We start from the raw sequence: 18,346 nt of genomic DNA, 5'->3' as shown, positions 1-18,346 counted from the left end.
CCTTCAAATAAGTGCCACAACAAAGGAAAAAAGTTGGGGGGGCAACCCCCCTACCCCTCCCGTACCAGGGACTGCAGTAAGTACACGCAAAAACAGATGCAGTACGCAGCTCTAGAAAAATGCAGTGCATTTGGTTACCCGAAGCAGTACGGTATAGCAATCCAGTTTCGGATTACCTACATGAATAAATACAGGGTATAGAACACAGCGAAAAACTCGTAAAATCGCTGAATACATTGTACTTTTTCAAGGGCTGCAGCAAGGACACGCAAAAAAGGTAAAGTACGCACCTGTAGACAAAATGCAGTTCTCGTTTATAGACGATGCAGTGCAGAATGATAACCAATGCAGTTCAATTAACACGCAGGATACATATAAACGTGACAAATGCCCATTCACACAGAAAGTGGTGGTTAAAAAAAATTACTGATCAAAAATAAAATAAAACCATGTTCGCATACAACCACCCAATCCGAGCGGTTCCATCGCCACAAGCCCATGATCACAGACGCAACACCAACCCACGATCTGCACAACCGCATCGTCAGCGAGATCGTGTAGTTCATCCGATGCGGCCATCCCACCCCGCGCCCTCCCCTTAAATTCAGACCCCTGCCAAAGGCCTTCTCATCCACGACAACACAAGTATCCATTGCGCTGCCACCAAATCGCTCCATCACATCGATCTCCACAGAAAACACCAAGCCCTACTACCGGCGATGGTGTTCACCGACGAGTACAAGGGCGTGGAGGCCCACGGCAACACCAAGTTGCACATCATCCACACCAACGACAAGAAGCAGATGGCGATCTCCCTCGCGCAGTACGAGCGCCACCTCAGCCTCCAGCGCCACAAGATCGTCGGCATTGATCTTGAGTACAACAACGAGCCTGAAGCGACGCAAAAACCCGCCCTCTTCCAACTCTCCATCGGCAACGCTCAGCCGGTGCTGCTCTTCCAACTGAGCGCCGCTGAAAGGTGCACCATCTTCGACAACTTCCTCGCTAACCCCAGGTACACCTTCGCAGGCTTCTCCATCGACAGTGACAAAACCAGGCTAGAGCGCGTCAATCTGGAGGTCGCCAACTTCGTCGACATCTAGAAGGAGTGGAGGGTGCCCGAGGCAACCAAGGAGTTGGACTCCCTTGGAGACGTCTCCGGCATGCTCATCGACGACTACTACAACAACATGAAGAAGAAGATCACCGACGACGAACACAAGCGCTAGGCCACCCTGGCTCTGTCCATGAGGCACATTGAGTACGCGACAAAGGACGCCTACGTAGCGTACAAGATATGGAACCGCATCACCCTCACCCAGGACGGGCTTCACCGTGCAAAGCTGGAGAAGGAGGAGCCCCCCAAGAAGCGCGCCAGGAGCAGCTGGGGATGGGGAGACGCTAACTGGTGAAGAAGATGGTGCCGGCCAAGAGCCAACAATGCTAGCGTCGTTTTAGAATTATCATCAAATTTGCTTTATATTGTTTGCTTATGTATTGTTAGTTTGCTTGTGATCATTTGCTTTTGCTGAACTTAGTTTGCTTGTCATGCAGAATCGCTTGTAATGATGAACTTTGATTATGTTAGATTGCTTTCTGTTGAACTTAGTTTGCTGATGATGAACTTGTCGTACAGAATGCTTGTGATAGTTTGTTTTATGTTGTTTGCTTATGTATCATTAGATTCGAGCGGTGCACAAAACGGACGAAGACGCAGTGTGGAAATAGGAAGATGCAGTGTGCAAATAGGACGCATGCAGTGCAAAATGTGTACGAATGCAGTACAGACTCTGTTGAATGAAGTTTACACATACCCAACAAAGCAGTGCACGGCCGTAAATTTGAAAAAAGAATACATAAGAGCAAAAACACAAAAAGAAAAATGCGACATGTATATGTAGTGCGGAATATGTGAACATGCAGTACAGAAACATAATTAATGCAGTGCACGTATGATTTATTAAGCAGTGCACGCCCCTACATTTGAAAAAAGAATACATAAGAGCAAAAACACAAAAAAATGAGAACTGTACATGTAGTACGGAATGCATGCACATGCAGTATAGAACCCTGATCAATGCAGTGCACAGATGATTTACTAAGCAGTGCACGCCCCTACATTGGAAAAAATACATGAGAGAAAATATTAAAAAAAATTGACCACCCAGGTGCAACCGGCCCCAGCCAGTTTCGTAGTAGATCTACGCCCACAGTAGGCTAGTCGTTTTGAGCCACGATGCATGGGGCCGGGCACACATGGGCCCACAGGTCAGAGAGCATAGAGTAGCGAGCGCCGTGTATAAGCGCCCAAATAAGTAACCAGAGGAGTTCGATACGGCTGCCTCGCCAGCGCTTATAAACAGGTCGGCGCGCCTTCCGCGAGCGAGGTGGGACTAAACATTAGGCCGCACACACAACGCACCGGGAACCAGCCGTGCTCACAGGCCGACTTGGGCCCAATGCGTCTTCACTCTCCGAACACAGGCCCAACAGACAAAAGAGAGGCCACCGAAAATTAAAAAAAATCCCACAAACACAGGCCCAACCACGCATTCCGCAGTTCGTCGTGATATGACAATGCAGTTCGCTATTTTCAAGTAAGCAGTCCAGTTGCTTCTCAAATGCATTCGTGTACACTGAATCAGAACCAATCCACCACCTAACACCAACCACAACATTTATTACTTCCGTTGCTCAATTGGTTGCATAAAAACATATCCATTCGTGCTCCAGACTAACACAACTCCTCCCCCCATTCCTCTTTTGTTGGAGATATGCCCTAGAGGCAATCATGTATGATGATATTTCCTATGTGTTTATGAATAAAGATAGTCCTTGGACATTGTCAATGATGTGTATCAGCAAGTACGTGACTTGTTTGTGGGACTATGCAGTGTATGATGACTGTCCTAAATGGTCCCTTGTCGAAAGGGCTGTGTGGACGCGCAGCCGACTTGACTAGCATATGACACGGTCGATGGCTTGGTCTCACTAGCCATGGAGCATTGGATCCTAACCGGATAATATGGACTTGGAAAGGTCTGGTCGGATTCGACGTAGTCGGATCCGAGTCAAGATAAGGTCCGAGTCGGACAGACCCAACTATGAGACGCAGCGATATGTCATCTGTGAGTCTCTAGTACAACATACGTTCTATGTCCTAAGACCTGAGCTGGCACATGTACATGAGATGGTGACAGACCTGCTTTGGGCCGACCAAATGCTACTCCGTGACTGGGTAGTTACAAAGGTAGGTTTCGGGCTTGTCCATACCCATGCTGCGAGACATGGTCGGGCAAGATGGGATTTGCCCCTTCGATCAGGAGAGATATACTCTGGGCCCCTCGTGTGATCCGACCAGGATAAGCATGGCCATGCGACAAGGATTATGAGATAATCCGGATAGTGGTCGGCATCACTGGAACGAGAAAGAGGTCGGGCTAGCACAAGGATGATGTACAGGTTCGCTAACCAGCTTCATAGTCTGCTTGGTGTTCGGCATGCCTTGCTAGAGGCCGCTACCAACCGTGCAGTTCGGAGGTGACCCGAACTGCGACCAAGCCGACTTGAACCTAAGGGGTCGCGCGCTTTAGGGAAGGAACCTACGAGGTCGGATCCAAGGACACCTGTCGGATGTGATCCGAGCTGTATTCAGATTGTGGCCAAGTAGACTTGTGGGCTTTAGGGTCCGTGCGAGGCCCAAGTGTTGAGCCCGCGATGGACGCCTATATATAGTGGAGGTGCGGCACACTCATGCGATTGATCGCTTTGGCGCTGTCACTAGGGTTTGCATGTGTTGCGAATAAACACCTCCACTTGCCGCCGACTGTGTGATCGGACCTAGCAGTCCGTCGCACGGTGTTCCTCCTGCACGCGCGGATACCGTTAGAGGCGATGCACTTGCGCCGCTCCGGCGAACCTGTACGAGGGATCCGACGGCCGGCTGTTCGTGGGAGATCGGACAAGGAGGAGACGAACCACGCGGACGCACTGCCCCAACTCTTCTTTCGCTACATGGCACTACGTGTCTAGTGGTAACGAACTGTGATCCATCTCCCGTAGCATGTTCCTGGTTGTTCTGCGCATAGGTAAATTTTAATATGCAGTCGATGCACCCTACCGTAGAACCCAACAGTGGTATCAGAGCCTCTGCTATAGGATTTGGATTCAGATTGTATGCATATTAGATATGTGGAGGCGGCAGATGAGATCTGTTTTCGTTGATGAGTTCGGCTGTGTGCATGGTTGATGAGATCAACTGCGCATGGGGATCGATGTGGCTATGTTTTCTGTCTATCGGATCAATGAGGTCGTGACACAACCTACTCCTACCGGTCGGTTATCTGCCATCGGGGTTAACAGTGAAACGTAAATCCGAATCAGATTCGCGATGATCGATGAGATCGGTCAGATCAGAAAATTCGGCGGGACCGCCGTGTGCGTAGCGCCTTGTATTTCGTACACGATCACTCAAATCGATAGAATGCGATTCTATGCATAACTTTTTTTTGCAGGTTTGATGTGACTAGTATGGCTCATGTGTATGTGATGCATGTGTGTAAATTATACATGGCCTGCATGTCATGTTTGTCAGCTGGCAGGAGCCAAAGTGCTGTCATGATATTGTATAACGACCTGCGTGTCGACTTGTGACTCTATGTAAAATTCATTACTAGTTGTAGTAGTTGGATAATAGAGATCAGGTTGCTGGCTTGGCGTCCCGGCGTGACAAACAAGATGGAGTTCCTAGATGGTCATCGGAGTCGGAGCTGACCTGGAAGAACGTCCATGAAGGAGCCATACTATTTCACAATATATGTTTATTTGTGATTGTTATGCTTCTTGTTTTCTATGCATGTTAGAATGGTAGAAAGATCCCTCATGAATGTCAAGCAAATTGCCATCCCCGATGTTGCACCTTCGCACGTCAAGTACGTCTAGTAGTGGGCTCATGAAATTGGGGTGCTGCTGGGTGTCCTTGAACTGAAGGGTTCGTGTCGGACACGGACATGCACTGCATCAGGTTTACTTGACAAGGCTATCAAAATGGTTTTGGGCTTTGTGGGAAAGAAGGTTGGGGGCCGGGGTATGAGATACCTTCCCGACCGACAGGAGTCGTATAGAGATACAATTAGCAAGGAGTTGCTTGCCGGATAGGCTTGTTGTCTAGCAGTGATGCTAAAGCTCACTAGTCACATGTGCTAGTCGGATCCTGAATCACTGAGAGTTTGCGGAGGGATGCCAGCTTCAGTGGGAGTATTTCTGTTTAGGCTTGAATTACTCTACATAAACACATTGCTTAGTGATTGCATATTTTCTGTTGTAGATCAATGGCACCACCTGCTCAACCCAACTTTGCAATGAAATCAATTTTGGAAAAGGATAAACTGAATGGAACAAACTTTACCACCTGGTATAGAAATCTAAGAATTGTTCTCAAGCATGATAAAAAGGAACATGTTCTAGAGGATCCACTTCCAGAGGAACCTGCCGATAATGCTAGTGCCACAACTAAGAATGCCTACCAGAAACTCGTTGATGAATCAACAAAGATCAGCTGTCTGATGCTGGCTTGTATAGAGCCCGGTTTGCAACAACAATTCGAAAATGTTGAGGCTTACGATATGATCGAGAGTCTCAAGAGCATGTTTCAGACACAGGCTAGGACCGAAAGGTTCAACGTCTGGCGATCCTTGATGGATTGTAAGCTGAAGGAAGGTGATCTGCTGAGCCCGCATGTGATCAAGATGGTCGGATATGTGCAAGCTTTGGATCGGCTGGGCTTCCCGCTCTTGGATGAGCTGGCTACAGATGCAGTTCTGGGTTCTCTTCCGCCCAGCTATGTGACGTTCATCTCGAGATATTCACAATGAAGGGATAACCATTGTGATACAGTAGCAGGCTAGCAGCATCCCAACTCCATCTAAGGTTAAAATGGCCGAGCATGGTATTTTTTAGTACTAGGTGACAGTCCAGTTGGAACAGTGGAGCTCCAAGGAATAAAGAAGGAACAGTTTATATACTCCCTCCGTTCCTAAATATTTGTCTTTCTAGAGATTTCAACAAGGGACTACATATGGAGCAAAATGAGTGAATGTACACTCTAAAATATGTCTACATGCATCCGTATGTTGTGTCCATTTCAAATGCCTAGAAAGACAAATATTTGGGAACGGAGGGAGTATAATAGAGTAGAAACAGAGCCATCGCCTTTGCCTGAATCTAAGAAGATACTGTACCGTTTTTCCTCCTTCACAGCCTTGATCTCCTCCTCTTTCTCTCCACCATCCACATGGCCTTCTTCTCCTCCTACACCATGATATGCATCTCCTTGAATTGATCCCACCGCCGAGCACCGGTCTCCACCAACAACCTATATCACCCCTTCAGTATGCAAGATCCTATCTTCTGCTTCTTTACCTACTTTGTCTTCTTTCTCTTCTTTTGCCTCGGTCCCGAAAACCAAGAACCCTAACCCTAGAAATTCAGAAATTCGTGCAGGAGGAGGAAGAGGAGGGAGATCTTACCGACGAGAAGAAAACCGACGGTGGAGAGCGACACCAGAGAAGGCCATTATCGCCGATGAGCTCGCGTCGGATCGTTGCACTGCCTACAGCGCCTCCTGGTCACTACCACATGGGAGAGGCAAAGGGGAGTACTTCGCTGATAGAGGGGAGTAGCCCTCGCTCCGGCTGGTCACTCCGGTTGGTCCCTCCGGTGCCGCCACTGTCGCCGCCTCTGAATTCACCGGAGGAGAGGGGCTGGGAGAGAGGAACGCCTATCCGAGCCCGTGAAAACCGCTCGAACCTGATTGATTGGAAAAGGTTCCTGTACGGGTGAGTGGGCTCCTAGCGACCCCAAAGCCCAACCGTTTTCATCGACGTAATTTTACAGTGGGCAAACATAATTTTACATCGGTTATTAAGCCAGATCATCTCTTGGTCGATCGACTCGGGTGAGAAATTACTTATTCCTCACCCAGGGTTATTAATAGAGTTTCTCTCTCTCTCTCTCTCTATATATATATATATGTATATATATGTAATATATATATATATAACACGAAGAGTTAATGTATGTTTTAGTTCCTTAGACTATGAGAGTATCGTAGTCACTTCATACCAGACAATAGACTTTGGGATTCCTCCAACGTCATCTTTAATGCGGTGATCATAATGACAACTTCAAGGTATATCAGAAAGGGTGACAAGGTACTAGATAGCTCAAGAGTGGGATTTGCTCCTCCGATAATGGAGAGATATTCTTAGGACCCTCTCGGTGTGACGGCATCCATCATCATCTGGGCAGACATAGGTGACTTACTCACGAGGATGCCAGAACATGTCAACGAGGAAGAAGAACAGTACTGGCAATGAGGAGACCGGTATAATGAGCATGAGCATGACTCAACTGGATACCGATATATCTCACCTCGGGTTTTGTAAATCATCCCTAAGCAAAGGGAATAGCATGTAAACACCAAAGTTTCGCTCGAATATCATTCGTGTATTCATAGGGGTCAATATGGATGTCCACTGTTCCGCTATTGATCATTGAACGAAAGATGGTTTTGTTCATGCATGTCGATGTTTTACCGAACCTACAGGGTCACACGCTTACGGGAATCATGATCTACTGAGTGTTAGTGGAGTGAGAGTTATGACAAAATATTCTCAAAATAGTCTTGGGATTATAACAAATAGTTTCAAGAGAAACAGGAAGCGCTTCGGGATTACCAAAAGAGTTTTGGGGAATACTGGAAAATGATATATAGGCGGAAAATATTTCCGGGGACTATAAATAAATGATAAAAGGTTCTAATATTTAGAAGGCTATAGAATTTATTTAATATCAGCGCGCTAAAGAAAGTACTAAAAAGCCTATTGGGGGATATTGTTAATGGGCCCTACGGCACATTAAGGGAGGCGCCCCATCGGGAGGCCGAATTGGGAGGTGGAGTTAGATTCCACCACCCCCTAGGCCGGTGCATGGGGAGGGAAAACCCTTCGCCAAGTCGGCCATCCCTCCCTTCTCCCCTACACCTATATACACTAGAGGTTTTGTCTCTTTTGAGATATAATTTTTCTCTATAGTTCTCTCTCTAGTTGATCTAGTTCTAATTTAGACTTTATCTAGATTAGAACTAGTTCTGGTTCTCTCTAATCCTCACAATATAGAAGCCCCATGAGGTCCTCTTCTTATCCCTCTAATTCTCTGGCAATGTTTAGCTCTAGGTGGCGAAGCGCTGCCTGATCGTGAAGCATGTATGCTTGCAATCCGTAGAGAGGTCGTTCTTTCGGACTTTGGTTCGAGGGAACTTTGGTTCGAGGGATCATTCCTGAATGGTTTGAAGGACTTCATCGACGGTCTACACCAACTCTTCTTTCGCTGCAAATCAAAGTTGGTAAACGATCCGGTCTACACCAACTTCTAATGCATCTTCATAATGTTCCTGGGATTGTGATCGTAGGGCAATTTTTTGTTTTCTATTATGTTTTCCAACCGTGGCATCATGAGGGGTTCTATGAATAGATGCATGTTTCGAGCTAGATCACATGTGATTGTGAGGGTATTACACCAAGTTTTTAGGAATGAATTTGATCTGTTGCTAAAAAGAATTATGAACTAGATGTGTTCCAGAGCTTAATAAAATTATGCGAGTAGAAGATAAGATCTATCGTGTTAGATGCAATCTTGTACTTGATGTTCTTGTATGCTTCCCTTGAGTGTTGCTTCGTTTCAGTTCATTAACGACATGATGTAGTTTTGTTAGAAAGTTCTGGCAATCGGCGATTCTCGCTATCACTAATCTCCTAACAGTTCTTTGGGCTACATCATAGTCAAGAATAGTGAACAATGGCAAACACGAGAGGGCATGTAGATTTTGATCTACACGGGGGCCACACATATTGACGAAGTTTAGTGTGGGGCTAGATATTTTTAATTAAGGCTCTTTCCCGACACACCTCGCAAAGTTAATCTAGCAACAAGAATAATCATACACGATGGTGGACGTAGGTGGCTAGTGTTCTCCAAAACCCTAGGAGCCACATAAATTAAAATTTTGCTAAACCAATTAGAGGACGTCTACGTATTGACGAAGTTTAGTATGGTCCTAGAGATTTTTAATTAAGTCTCTTCCCTCACACACATCGCAAAATTAATCTAGCAATAAGAATAATCATACTTGATGGTGGACATAGGTAGCTGTGTTCTCCGAAACACTAGGAGCCACATAAATTAAAATTTTGCTAAACCGATTAGAGGACTTCTAACTTGGTTTTATAGGTTGCATGTGATGTGGTATAGCCTTTATCATGGTAATGATTTTATGTATGAGATGGTTATATGTTGTAATGTTTAGGTGGTCTGCGCGTCACAGTACGGCATGATGCCTGGAGCCACAGGATTGTCACTTTAATAACCTGCGTGTCAAAATTTGATGTAATAGAGTAGCTATAGAGATAGCTTGTGATTACATATGGCGGTGACAAGCTTGCAGAGGAGGACCCTGGTGCAAGGAGGCTTTACAAGACAATAGAGAAGAAAAGCTAAAGAACCTGTTACCACAACGGCGATTTTCAAAATTGCTGCCACGACACCATTTTCAAGTTGCCATGACAAGCGGTTTTAACATAAATCTGTTTTTGTCAATGCCATGGCAGTGGTTTTAAAAACTGCCGCCATGACATCGTTTTCATGTTGCCACGACAAACAGTTTTTCCTAAAATCTGATTTGTTAAAACTGCTACCAAGACACCATTTTCTGCTGCCACGACAACGCTTTTGACTAGAATTTCGCAAAGACGGAGAGGACTTCTCTGGCGTCCAGGGCTATACCATATCATGCTATTATGAATTGTCTAAGAAGTTTATCCCTTTTTGTTTGCACCCTTTTGATTGCACACTAGTAGTTTTTATTAGGGTCATCTCTCACTTAAAATATCAAGTTGTTGTGGTCTTCTTAATGTAGCACCGTCTATAACACGTAGCTTTTCAGGTTACGACATGTACACATGAGTACAAACGAATTATGAGGTGTAAGGTCGGCGAAGGTCAGACCTCACCGCGAAAACACTTGGTTGTCTTGAAATTCTAGTAGGATTGTCATGAGCTCGGAGCACAAGCATTGAAAGATGAACAAGAGTCACATAGAGATGTGATCGACAAGTTGGCCTACTAATTAAATTTCATGTCATTATTGATTCACACATCAATGGCGAAGATATGGATCTTGAATCACTCAAAAATCAATTACGAGAGATATTGGTTTGAGCGCGAGCACAATTATGAACTAAATAAGTTTAATCACTCGTGCAAATAATTATAAAAATTGTCTATGTGTAGTTTGCATTATAGTTACAAAATAATGGCTTGCGGTTCCACCTTTCCTGCTGAAATTGATTAGCTGCTTTATTATCTGGTTGAATCTTTACAATTGGTAAACGTCATGAGAGGATCATCTTCTAGAGTGTCGAGAAGGATTTCTGTCATATTGCATGCTTACAAATTACAATACGCAATTGATGAGACTCAAGTCCTTAGATCCAAAGGCTATAATCCCATTACGGTCGAATTGCATCCAAGAAATCCGAACTTCAAAATGTTTGGGATAGCCATGTGATATTCTGGAAACTAGAAATTGTTTTCAGAAACAAACAAAGGCTAAAAGATATGTGATATGTAAAGAAGTGTTTGCTTGCAAATGCTAGTGAAGTGTTCAGTTATGTTTAAGACTGAAACATATAGGATCCGGAAGAATGCCAGTTGATACGTCTCTAACGTATCTATAATTTTTTATTCTTCCATGCTATTATATCATCATTCTTGGATGTTTTACAATCATTTTATAGCGACTTTATATCATTTTTTGGGACTAACCTATTGACATAGTGCCCAGTGCTAGTTGCTGTTTTTGCTTGTTTTTTACTTCGCAGAATATTAGTACCAAACGGAGTCCAAACGTAGTGAAACTTTTTGAAGAATTTTTCTGGGCCAGAAGACACGGGATGGGCCAAAGAAGTACCAGAGGGGTGCCCCGAGGGGGGTACAACCCACCTGGGTGCACCTCGGGGGCCAGGCGCGCCCTGGTGGGTTGTGCCCACCTCTGTGGCCTCCCGCGCCGCCTCTTCGCCCTATAAATACCCAAATATTCCAGAAACCCTAAGGGAGTCGACGAAACACAATTCCAGCCGCCACAAGTTCCAGAACCAGGAGATCCAATCTAGACACCATCACAAATGGGTTCATCATCCTCATTGGTGCCTCTCCGATGATACGTGAGTAGTTCATTGTAGACCTACGGGTCCTTAGGCATTAGCTAGATGGTTTCTTCTCTCTTTTGATTCTCAATGCAATGGTCTCTTGGAGATCTATTCGATGTAACTCTCTTTGCGGTGTGTTTGTTGGGATCCGATGAACTTTGAGTTTATGATCAGATCTATTTATCCATGAAAGTTATTTGAGTTTTTTGATCTATTATATGCATGATTACTTATAGCCTCGTATTACTTCTTCGAATCTTTGGTTTAGTTAGGCCAACTAGATCGATTTTTCTTGCCATGGGAAGAGGTGCTTGGTGATGGGTTCGGTCGTGCGGTATTCTTTCCTAGTGACAGAAGGGGCAGCAAGACACGTATTTATCGTTGCCATTAAGGATAACAAGATGGGGTCTATTCCTACATGAATAGATCTTGTCTACATCATGTCATCGTTCTTATTGCATTACTCCGTTTCTCCATGAACTTAATACACTAGATGCATGCTGGATAGCGGTTGATGTGTGGAGTAATAGTAGTAGATGCAGGCATAAGTCGGTCTACTAATCTTGGACGTGATGCCTATATAATGATCATTGCCTGGATATCGTCATAATTATTTGAAGTTCTATCAATTGCCCAACAGTAATTTGTTTACCCACCGTATGCTATTTTCTCGAGAGGAGCCACTAGTGAAATCTACGGTCCCTGGGTCTATTTTCCCATCATATATTTTCAGATCTATATTGCTATTTGCCTTTTTATTTATTTGCATCTTTTATTTTCAGAACTACATTATCAAAATCCCAAAAATACCTCGCTGAATTTTATTTGCCGTTATTCTATTTGCATCTACCAAATTATATATTTACCAATTTTTTACCGGGGAGGGATTGACAACCCCTCTTACGCGTCGGGTTGCAAGTATTTGTTCTTTGTGTGCAGGTACCGTTTACATAGTGTTGCTTGGTTCTCCAACTGGTTCGATAACCTTAGTTTCATCACTGAGGGAAATACCTACCATAGCTGTGCTGCATCATCACTTTCTCTTCGGGGAAAAACTGACGCGGACACGAGCCATCACCAGTCATGTGTTGATGGCGAGAATTTAAAGAGAAAGAACAATTCCGAAGAATGTAGTAAGTCTTACATGTCTAGGAAAGTTTGAGGCTCACATGACTCATAAAGTTGGATGCTTCTTCTGAGAGTAGAAGAAATATTGGAAATAAAACTGTAAGTAGTAAAACAGCAGAAAGAAAATAGTTTGGAATGTCTAGCTCAGGCATGAATGTCATACGAGTTGTTTGATCTAGGGTTTCTTTTATATTTTTTTGGATTTACTGTTCACCCGGTCAAAATATGGACAATCAAACCCGACCAAAGTGATCAAAATCTGGTTTTGAACTAAACTTACCCAGTTTTGAGACTTGAAAAGTATCAAATGTGTATCAAAAACGCTTAAAGAGACCAAGTCTATACCTCTGAAAAACTTGAGAGACCAAAAACATATTTTTTTTCTATTATAAAATGGTGGTATGCGTTGCTCAATGCAGAGGCAGAGGGTCCTCTTTTTTTTTAAATGGCCTACACACGGGAGGGATGCGGAAAGCCATGCCGTCGAGTCGCTAGATGTGATCGCCCTTTGCATCTAGACTAGGCATCGATCCCCATCTGTCTTTTTTTACAAACCATCTGCATCGCTAGCCCTACCTACTACCTAGCTCATGCTTCACCCGACCCATGGCGCTAGGCGCTAGGCGCTCGCAAGATTTTTCTACTCCCGCTCCCTGGAAAATAGCACTTCGGCCTGAGTCTAGAGATGCCCCATCGCTAGCCACCATGAGGCGATGTCGAGAGGCAAGAGGCCAGTTCGCGGAAAGAAGGCCGCATCGTGCCTCGCGGTCACGATGGTGCGACTGAAATCCATAGAAGAAGTCAAGAAGAGACATCATAGAGGGATAGGATCGCTGGGATTAACACCACGGAGCTGCCATCGTCATTAATTCAATGGGAGAGACGCCTCCTTATTACTGAGGTGTGCGCAAAAAAGTGCAAGGTGCCGACATGGCGTGTCATATCTTGGACTCTTGGTGCTGCTGACCTCGTCTTGTGCTGAGGCGCGACTTGTTGTCTTGACAAGACGTGAGTGAATTCAACATAGAGACGAGCCGGCGACCCTAACGTCTAGAACTCTAGATGAGGTGTCAGATCAACGGACTAGGCAATCATGTTAAAAATAAAATATTAGGTAAATACAAAAAAAACTCACTCAAACATGGAGGTCAACAATGAGTAGTGCCCTCGGCAGAACCCCCTTTCGTACTTTCGTGCTTGTACTCTCTGTGTTGCGCGTTAGGTCGTACTCTTGGATCTTGTTGCTTGACAATTGCTTTATATGTAAAATGGGGCGAAAGCCTTTTTTCAGTAAATTATGCCGCCATTACGACGCATGAGCAGTTGTCTAATAGAAGGTCTAAAAATAATATTGTCCTTAAATCAAAGACAACCATCCCTGTTTTGTGCCTAACGAGTGATGAGCCGCGGAAGCTTGTCTGAGAGTTGATCAGGTCATTACGACAGAGACCAGAGTTAATATACATACCTATCCGGCCGGTATGGTGGTAGTGGTGTCTTTAATCCTGGCGGACCTGATAAAAGCACGGTGCTTCTTCATCAGTTTCTATTCAAGGAGACGAAGTCTTTTCTTAATTTGTCACGCGTAATCCCTACAAAAGAAAAAAGAACACGCAGACAAATCAGCTTGAACTGTTCTTGTACCTCCATGAAAGTTCCTGGCGGCGGGGGGTTTCAGTTTCAACCTCCTTTTTGGAAAAGAAGAAGAAAAGAAAAAGATTGTTCCTGGCTGCTATATATACATACAAGCGAGGGAACACAAGAGAACATAGCACTCTTCCTCATATCAGACATGGATTCCAGAACAGCATTCTGCGGTGCTCTCCTACTGGTGGCATTGCTGCCTCTTTCAGCTAACACCTCGAGCAAGGTAAGATGCATACGCCAGTCCTCTTCAATTTGCTTCCTGTCTGGATTACCTGCTTCCCTTCCTCAGACATTGTTTGTTGAAAACTTATGCAACAAAATGAACTTCAGCTCTATATCGTCTATATGGGGGAGAAGAAGCATGATGACCCGTCCGTGGTCATCGCGTCTCACCATGACATACTAACATCTGTTTTGGGAAGGTACTAGCTACAAGTTCATATTGCATCATAGACATATTAGCAGGAAACCGCCGTGATTTACGCTCACCTTTCATTTTACTTGCAATAACAGCAAGGATGAAGCCTTGAGGTCGATAGTATACAGTTACAAGCATGGATTTTCTGGGTTCGCGGTGATGCTCACCTAGTCCCAAGCTGAGGCATTCTACTTGCATGATTCACATAAGCTAATCAACATGTCCGAATGTAGAATTTCCCGAAGTTGTCACTGTGAAGCCTAACACTTTTCACAAAACACAAACAACTCGGAGCTGGGACTTCCTTGGACTTGACCATAACCAACAACCACACCAATCGAGACTCCTCAAAAAAGCAAAGTACGGTGAAGATGCCATTGTGGGAGTGATTGATTCAGGTTTGTAATCTCATCCTTAAGCTCAAATCTAAAGCACGAGAAATCCCAAGCCGGGGAATCAGCTAACTCCATGCATATGCATGCTTATTAATAGGCATATGGCCCGAATCACGAAGTTTTGACGACAACGGGTATGGCCCTGTGCCGGCACGGTGGAAAGGGAAATGCCAAACTAGCCACGAGTTCAATGCCACAAGTTGCAACAAAAAGATCATCGGCGCGCGGTGGTATAGCCAAGGCAGCAGTCCTGCGTCGCTAAAGGGCAACTATAAGTCGCCCCGGGACTTCAAACGGCCATGGCACACACGTCGCATCGACTATCGCTGGCGGAGAAGTGCAAGGTGTGAGCTACGGAAGCCTAGCCATGGGCGTGGCACGGGGCGGGGCACCACGTGCACGGCTTGGTATCTACAAGGCATGCTGGGTGGGTGGGTGCCCTGATGCAGCCGTCCTCGCAGCCATCGACGATGCCATATATGATGGCGTGGATGTCATGTCACTATCGATTGGAAGTGTTGGTAAGGAGATTCCTGGGACACTGCATGCTGTACAAAGAGGGACATCCGTTGTGTTCAGTGGAGGGAATGATGGACCTGTGCCGCAGACTGTAACTAATGCAGAACCATGGGTTACGACGGTTGCCGCTAGCACGATTGACCGTTCTTTCCCGACGTTGATATCGATAGGAAACAAAGAAAAGCTTGTGGTACGTACCAAACAGTTTCTCACTTTTATTTCAAAAAATATGTAAACCATTTTTCATTTTGTGCCATATCCTAAATAGCGAAGTATCTCATGGAATATATTAGAGAAAAAAAAAGAAAAATGTTAATACTGGATAAAATGTACTCCAAAAACAAAATAGTATCATCAATATGTTTAGTCAAGTTGGTGTTTCCCTATAGCGTGCACAAATTTACACATAGTTTTGCTAAATAAACTTAGGAAAATACTATTCCAACGTAAAATCTGTATGCTTACTCTACGTACTAGTTGCTTTTAGATTGTAACGACCCCGGCACCCCCTGATCTTTTGCCAACCGTCCGCTGCCGAGTCTTATATATGCGCAAAAAGTACGTAAAAGTTTTACGTACGAATAGCACTGCTCATAAACTTACGCGCAGTTTTTCGTCTATACGGTTTTTGTAATCCATTCAATATATAGGAGGACTTGCTGGTTCTCCATCAACTATAGCATATCCCATAGCTTTCCTTGATTAACTTGCTCTTTAATCTGTGATGGTTGATTTCAAACGCAGGGGCAATCTCTAAACTACAATGCGGCTATGAACAACAGCGGATTTCAGGACCTTGTTCATGTGCTGAGGTAATGAAAGAAACCAGTCGGCTTGACGACATTTGTTTGATAGTAAATGACACGCTTTTATGGAGCCACATGTTCAATTTTAAAACTTATGTGCAGCTGCGACGCCGAATCACTGGCGTTGAGCAATGTCACTGGCAAAACCGTCCTCTGTTATGCACCAGCCCAGGCAGCCACCACGCCGCCCAAGCAAGCACTCCCTTTGGCCATCAAGACTACTGTCGAGGCAGGGGCCAAGGGCCTCATCTTTGCGCAGTACACCGCCAACAATCTTGACAACCTGGCTGGGTGCAAGGGATTCATGCCTTGCGCGCTGGTGGATTTCGAGATCGCACATAGAATTTACTTCTACTGGGAGATGACTGAGTGAGAATTTGTCACACTGTTTAAAACTGAAGGGTGAACATATGTACCTTCTTATCTAAGAACTAATTCATGTCTGTGTCATGTGTTTAGGAATCCGGTGGTGAAGGTGTCGCTGGCAGTAAGCATTGTCGGAAACGGGGTGTTGTCACCAAGGATCGCCTCCTTCTCGTCCAGAGGTCCAAGCCTGTTGTTCCCTAGCATACTCAAGGTATTTATGCTCATATTATTATCAACATAACTTGAGACAAATAATTGAATTTGTGCCATTGTCGGTTTGTTACCTTGCCTCTCTAGTTTTTTAGAACTGAAGTCATGCATATCTAACTCTCGATACACATGCTTGAACAGCCCGACATTACTGCACCTGGTGTCAGCATCTTGGTAGCTTCGGGCAGCTCGTATGCCTTCAGCTCGGGGACATCCATGGCGTGCCCGCATGTCTCTGCGGTGACCCCGCTGCTCAAGTCGGTTCATCCTGACTGGTCACCTGCCATGATCAAGTCCGCAATCGTCACCACAGGTATACGTACATTGAAACAAAAAAAAAACACATCAAACTAACTCTTTAGAATATATCACTGACTAGATTGTTCCTTGGCATTGGTTGTAGCGTATGTGACCGATCATTTTGGGATGCCGATCCAAGCAGAAGGGGTCCCAAGGAAACTAGCCGACCCCTTCGACTTTGGTGGTGGCCACATGAACCCAGATAGGGCCGTTGACCCTGGCTTGGTTTACGATGTGGATGCAAGGGAATACAACAAGACGGCTGCGAGTCCTACTACCTCAATATTAACGTCCCATCCATCGCCGTGCCGAACCTCAAGGACCCTGTCATGCTTCAGCGCACTGTTACTAATGTTGGGCCAGCGAAGCAACACATCATTTAGTTGTTGAAGCTCCAGCGGGGATAGATGTGCTCGTGGAGCCATCTGTGATCCGTTTCACCCAAGGCGGTAATAAAAGCGCGAAGTTTATGGTGAGATTCACAGCAAGGCAGAGAGTACAAGGAGGGTACACTTTTGGGAGCTTGACATGGTCAGCCGGAGGCACTCGCTCGGTGAGAATTCCTATTGCGGTACGGACTGTGATACAAGACTTTGTTGCAGATACATCTTAAACACATATCTAGTTATTGTACACCTTCTTTATGTATCCATGTATGGCATCAAAAATATAGAAGAAACACTGAGTATCAAATTTGTTCATCATCACAGGAAATGTTATACTGGAATAATATGATTCTTTTTCAAGGGATGGTTTCTTCACAAAGTTGTACAAAAATTGCAATTAATGAGAAAACCTCGGATCATATAGACATGAACTAGACAAAGGCACATCGACGGATCTAAAGCTCCAAAACCTTTCTTTCTTGATGAAAAGGTTTCTAAACTCGAAGTGAAAAGAAATCGACACAATCGAATTATCTGAGCTGGGCAAATGTCACTGAATTCGTAGATTGCTGCTGATGTCTAACTTGCTCGTGTGAGTACACTGAAGTTAATTCGTGTTCACATTGTTATCGGAATTTTCACAATTTCTGTTTGGCTATCATGATCTTTAGCGCTAGGCGCTAGCAAGCTACTTCTACTCCCTTTCCCTAGACAACAACATTACGGCTGGAGTTAGGAGACACCTCATCGCCAGCCCCCATGCGGCGATGCCGAGAGGTGTGAGGCCAAGTCACTGAAAGAAGGCCTCATCGTGCCTGGCGGTCACGGTGTGATTCAAATCAATGCATAGAATAAGGTATGTCTCTATCGTATAAGAAACATATGTCCTAGAAGATTTTGCCATGAT

General features: G+C 44.9%; 1 protein-coding gene and 1 pseudogene across 1 annotated transcript; both read left to right on the top strand.

Annotated features, from left to right (window-relative positions):
- The first annotated feature begins 719 nt into the window (after positions 1-719).
- LOC141026852 (uncharacterized) lies at positions 720-1,103 on the top strand. The gene has a single exon (XM_073503713.1). The coding sequence runs from the start codon at positions 720-722 to the stop codon at positions 1,101-1,103; it is 384 nt and encodes a 127-aa protein (XP_073359814.1).
- Positions 1,104-13,514: 12,411 nt separating this feature from the next.
- On the top strand, positions 13,515-17,755 carry LOC109734783 (subtilisin-like protease SBT3.9; annotated as a pseudogene).
- The last annotated feature ends 591 nt before the right edge of the window (positions 17,756-18,346 follow it).

Source organism: Aegilops tauschii, chromosome 7 (genome assembly GCF_002575655.3).
Source record: "Aegilops tauschii subsp. strangulata cultivar AL8/78 chromosome 7, Aet v6.0, whole genome shotgun sequence".
Lineage (NCBI taxonomy): Eukaryota > Viridiplantae > Streptophyta > Magnoliopsida > Poales > Poaceae > Aegilops > Aegilops tauschii.
The sequence above is the reverse complement of the archived record's forward strand: the minus strand, read 5'-3'. Positions and strand labels throughout refer to the sequence as shown.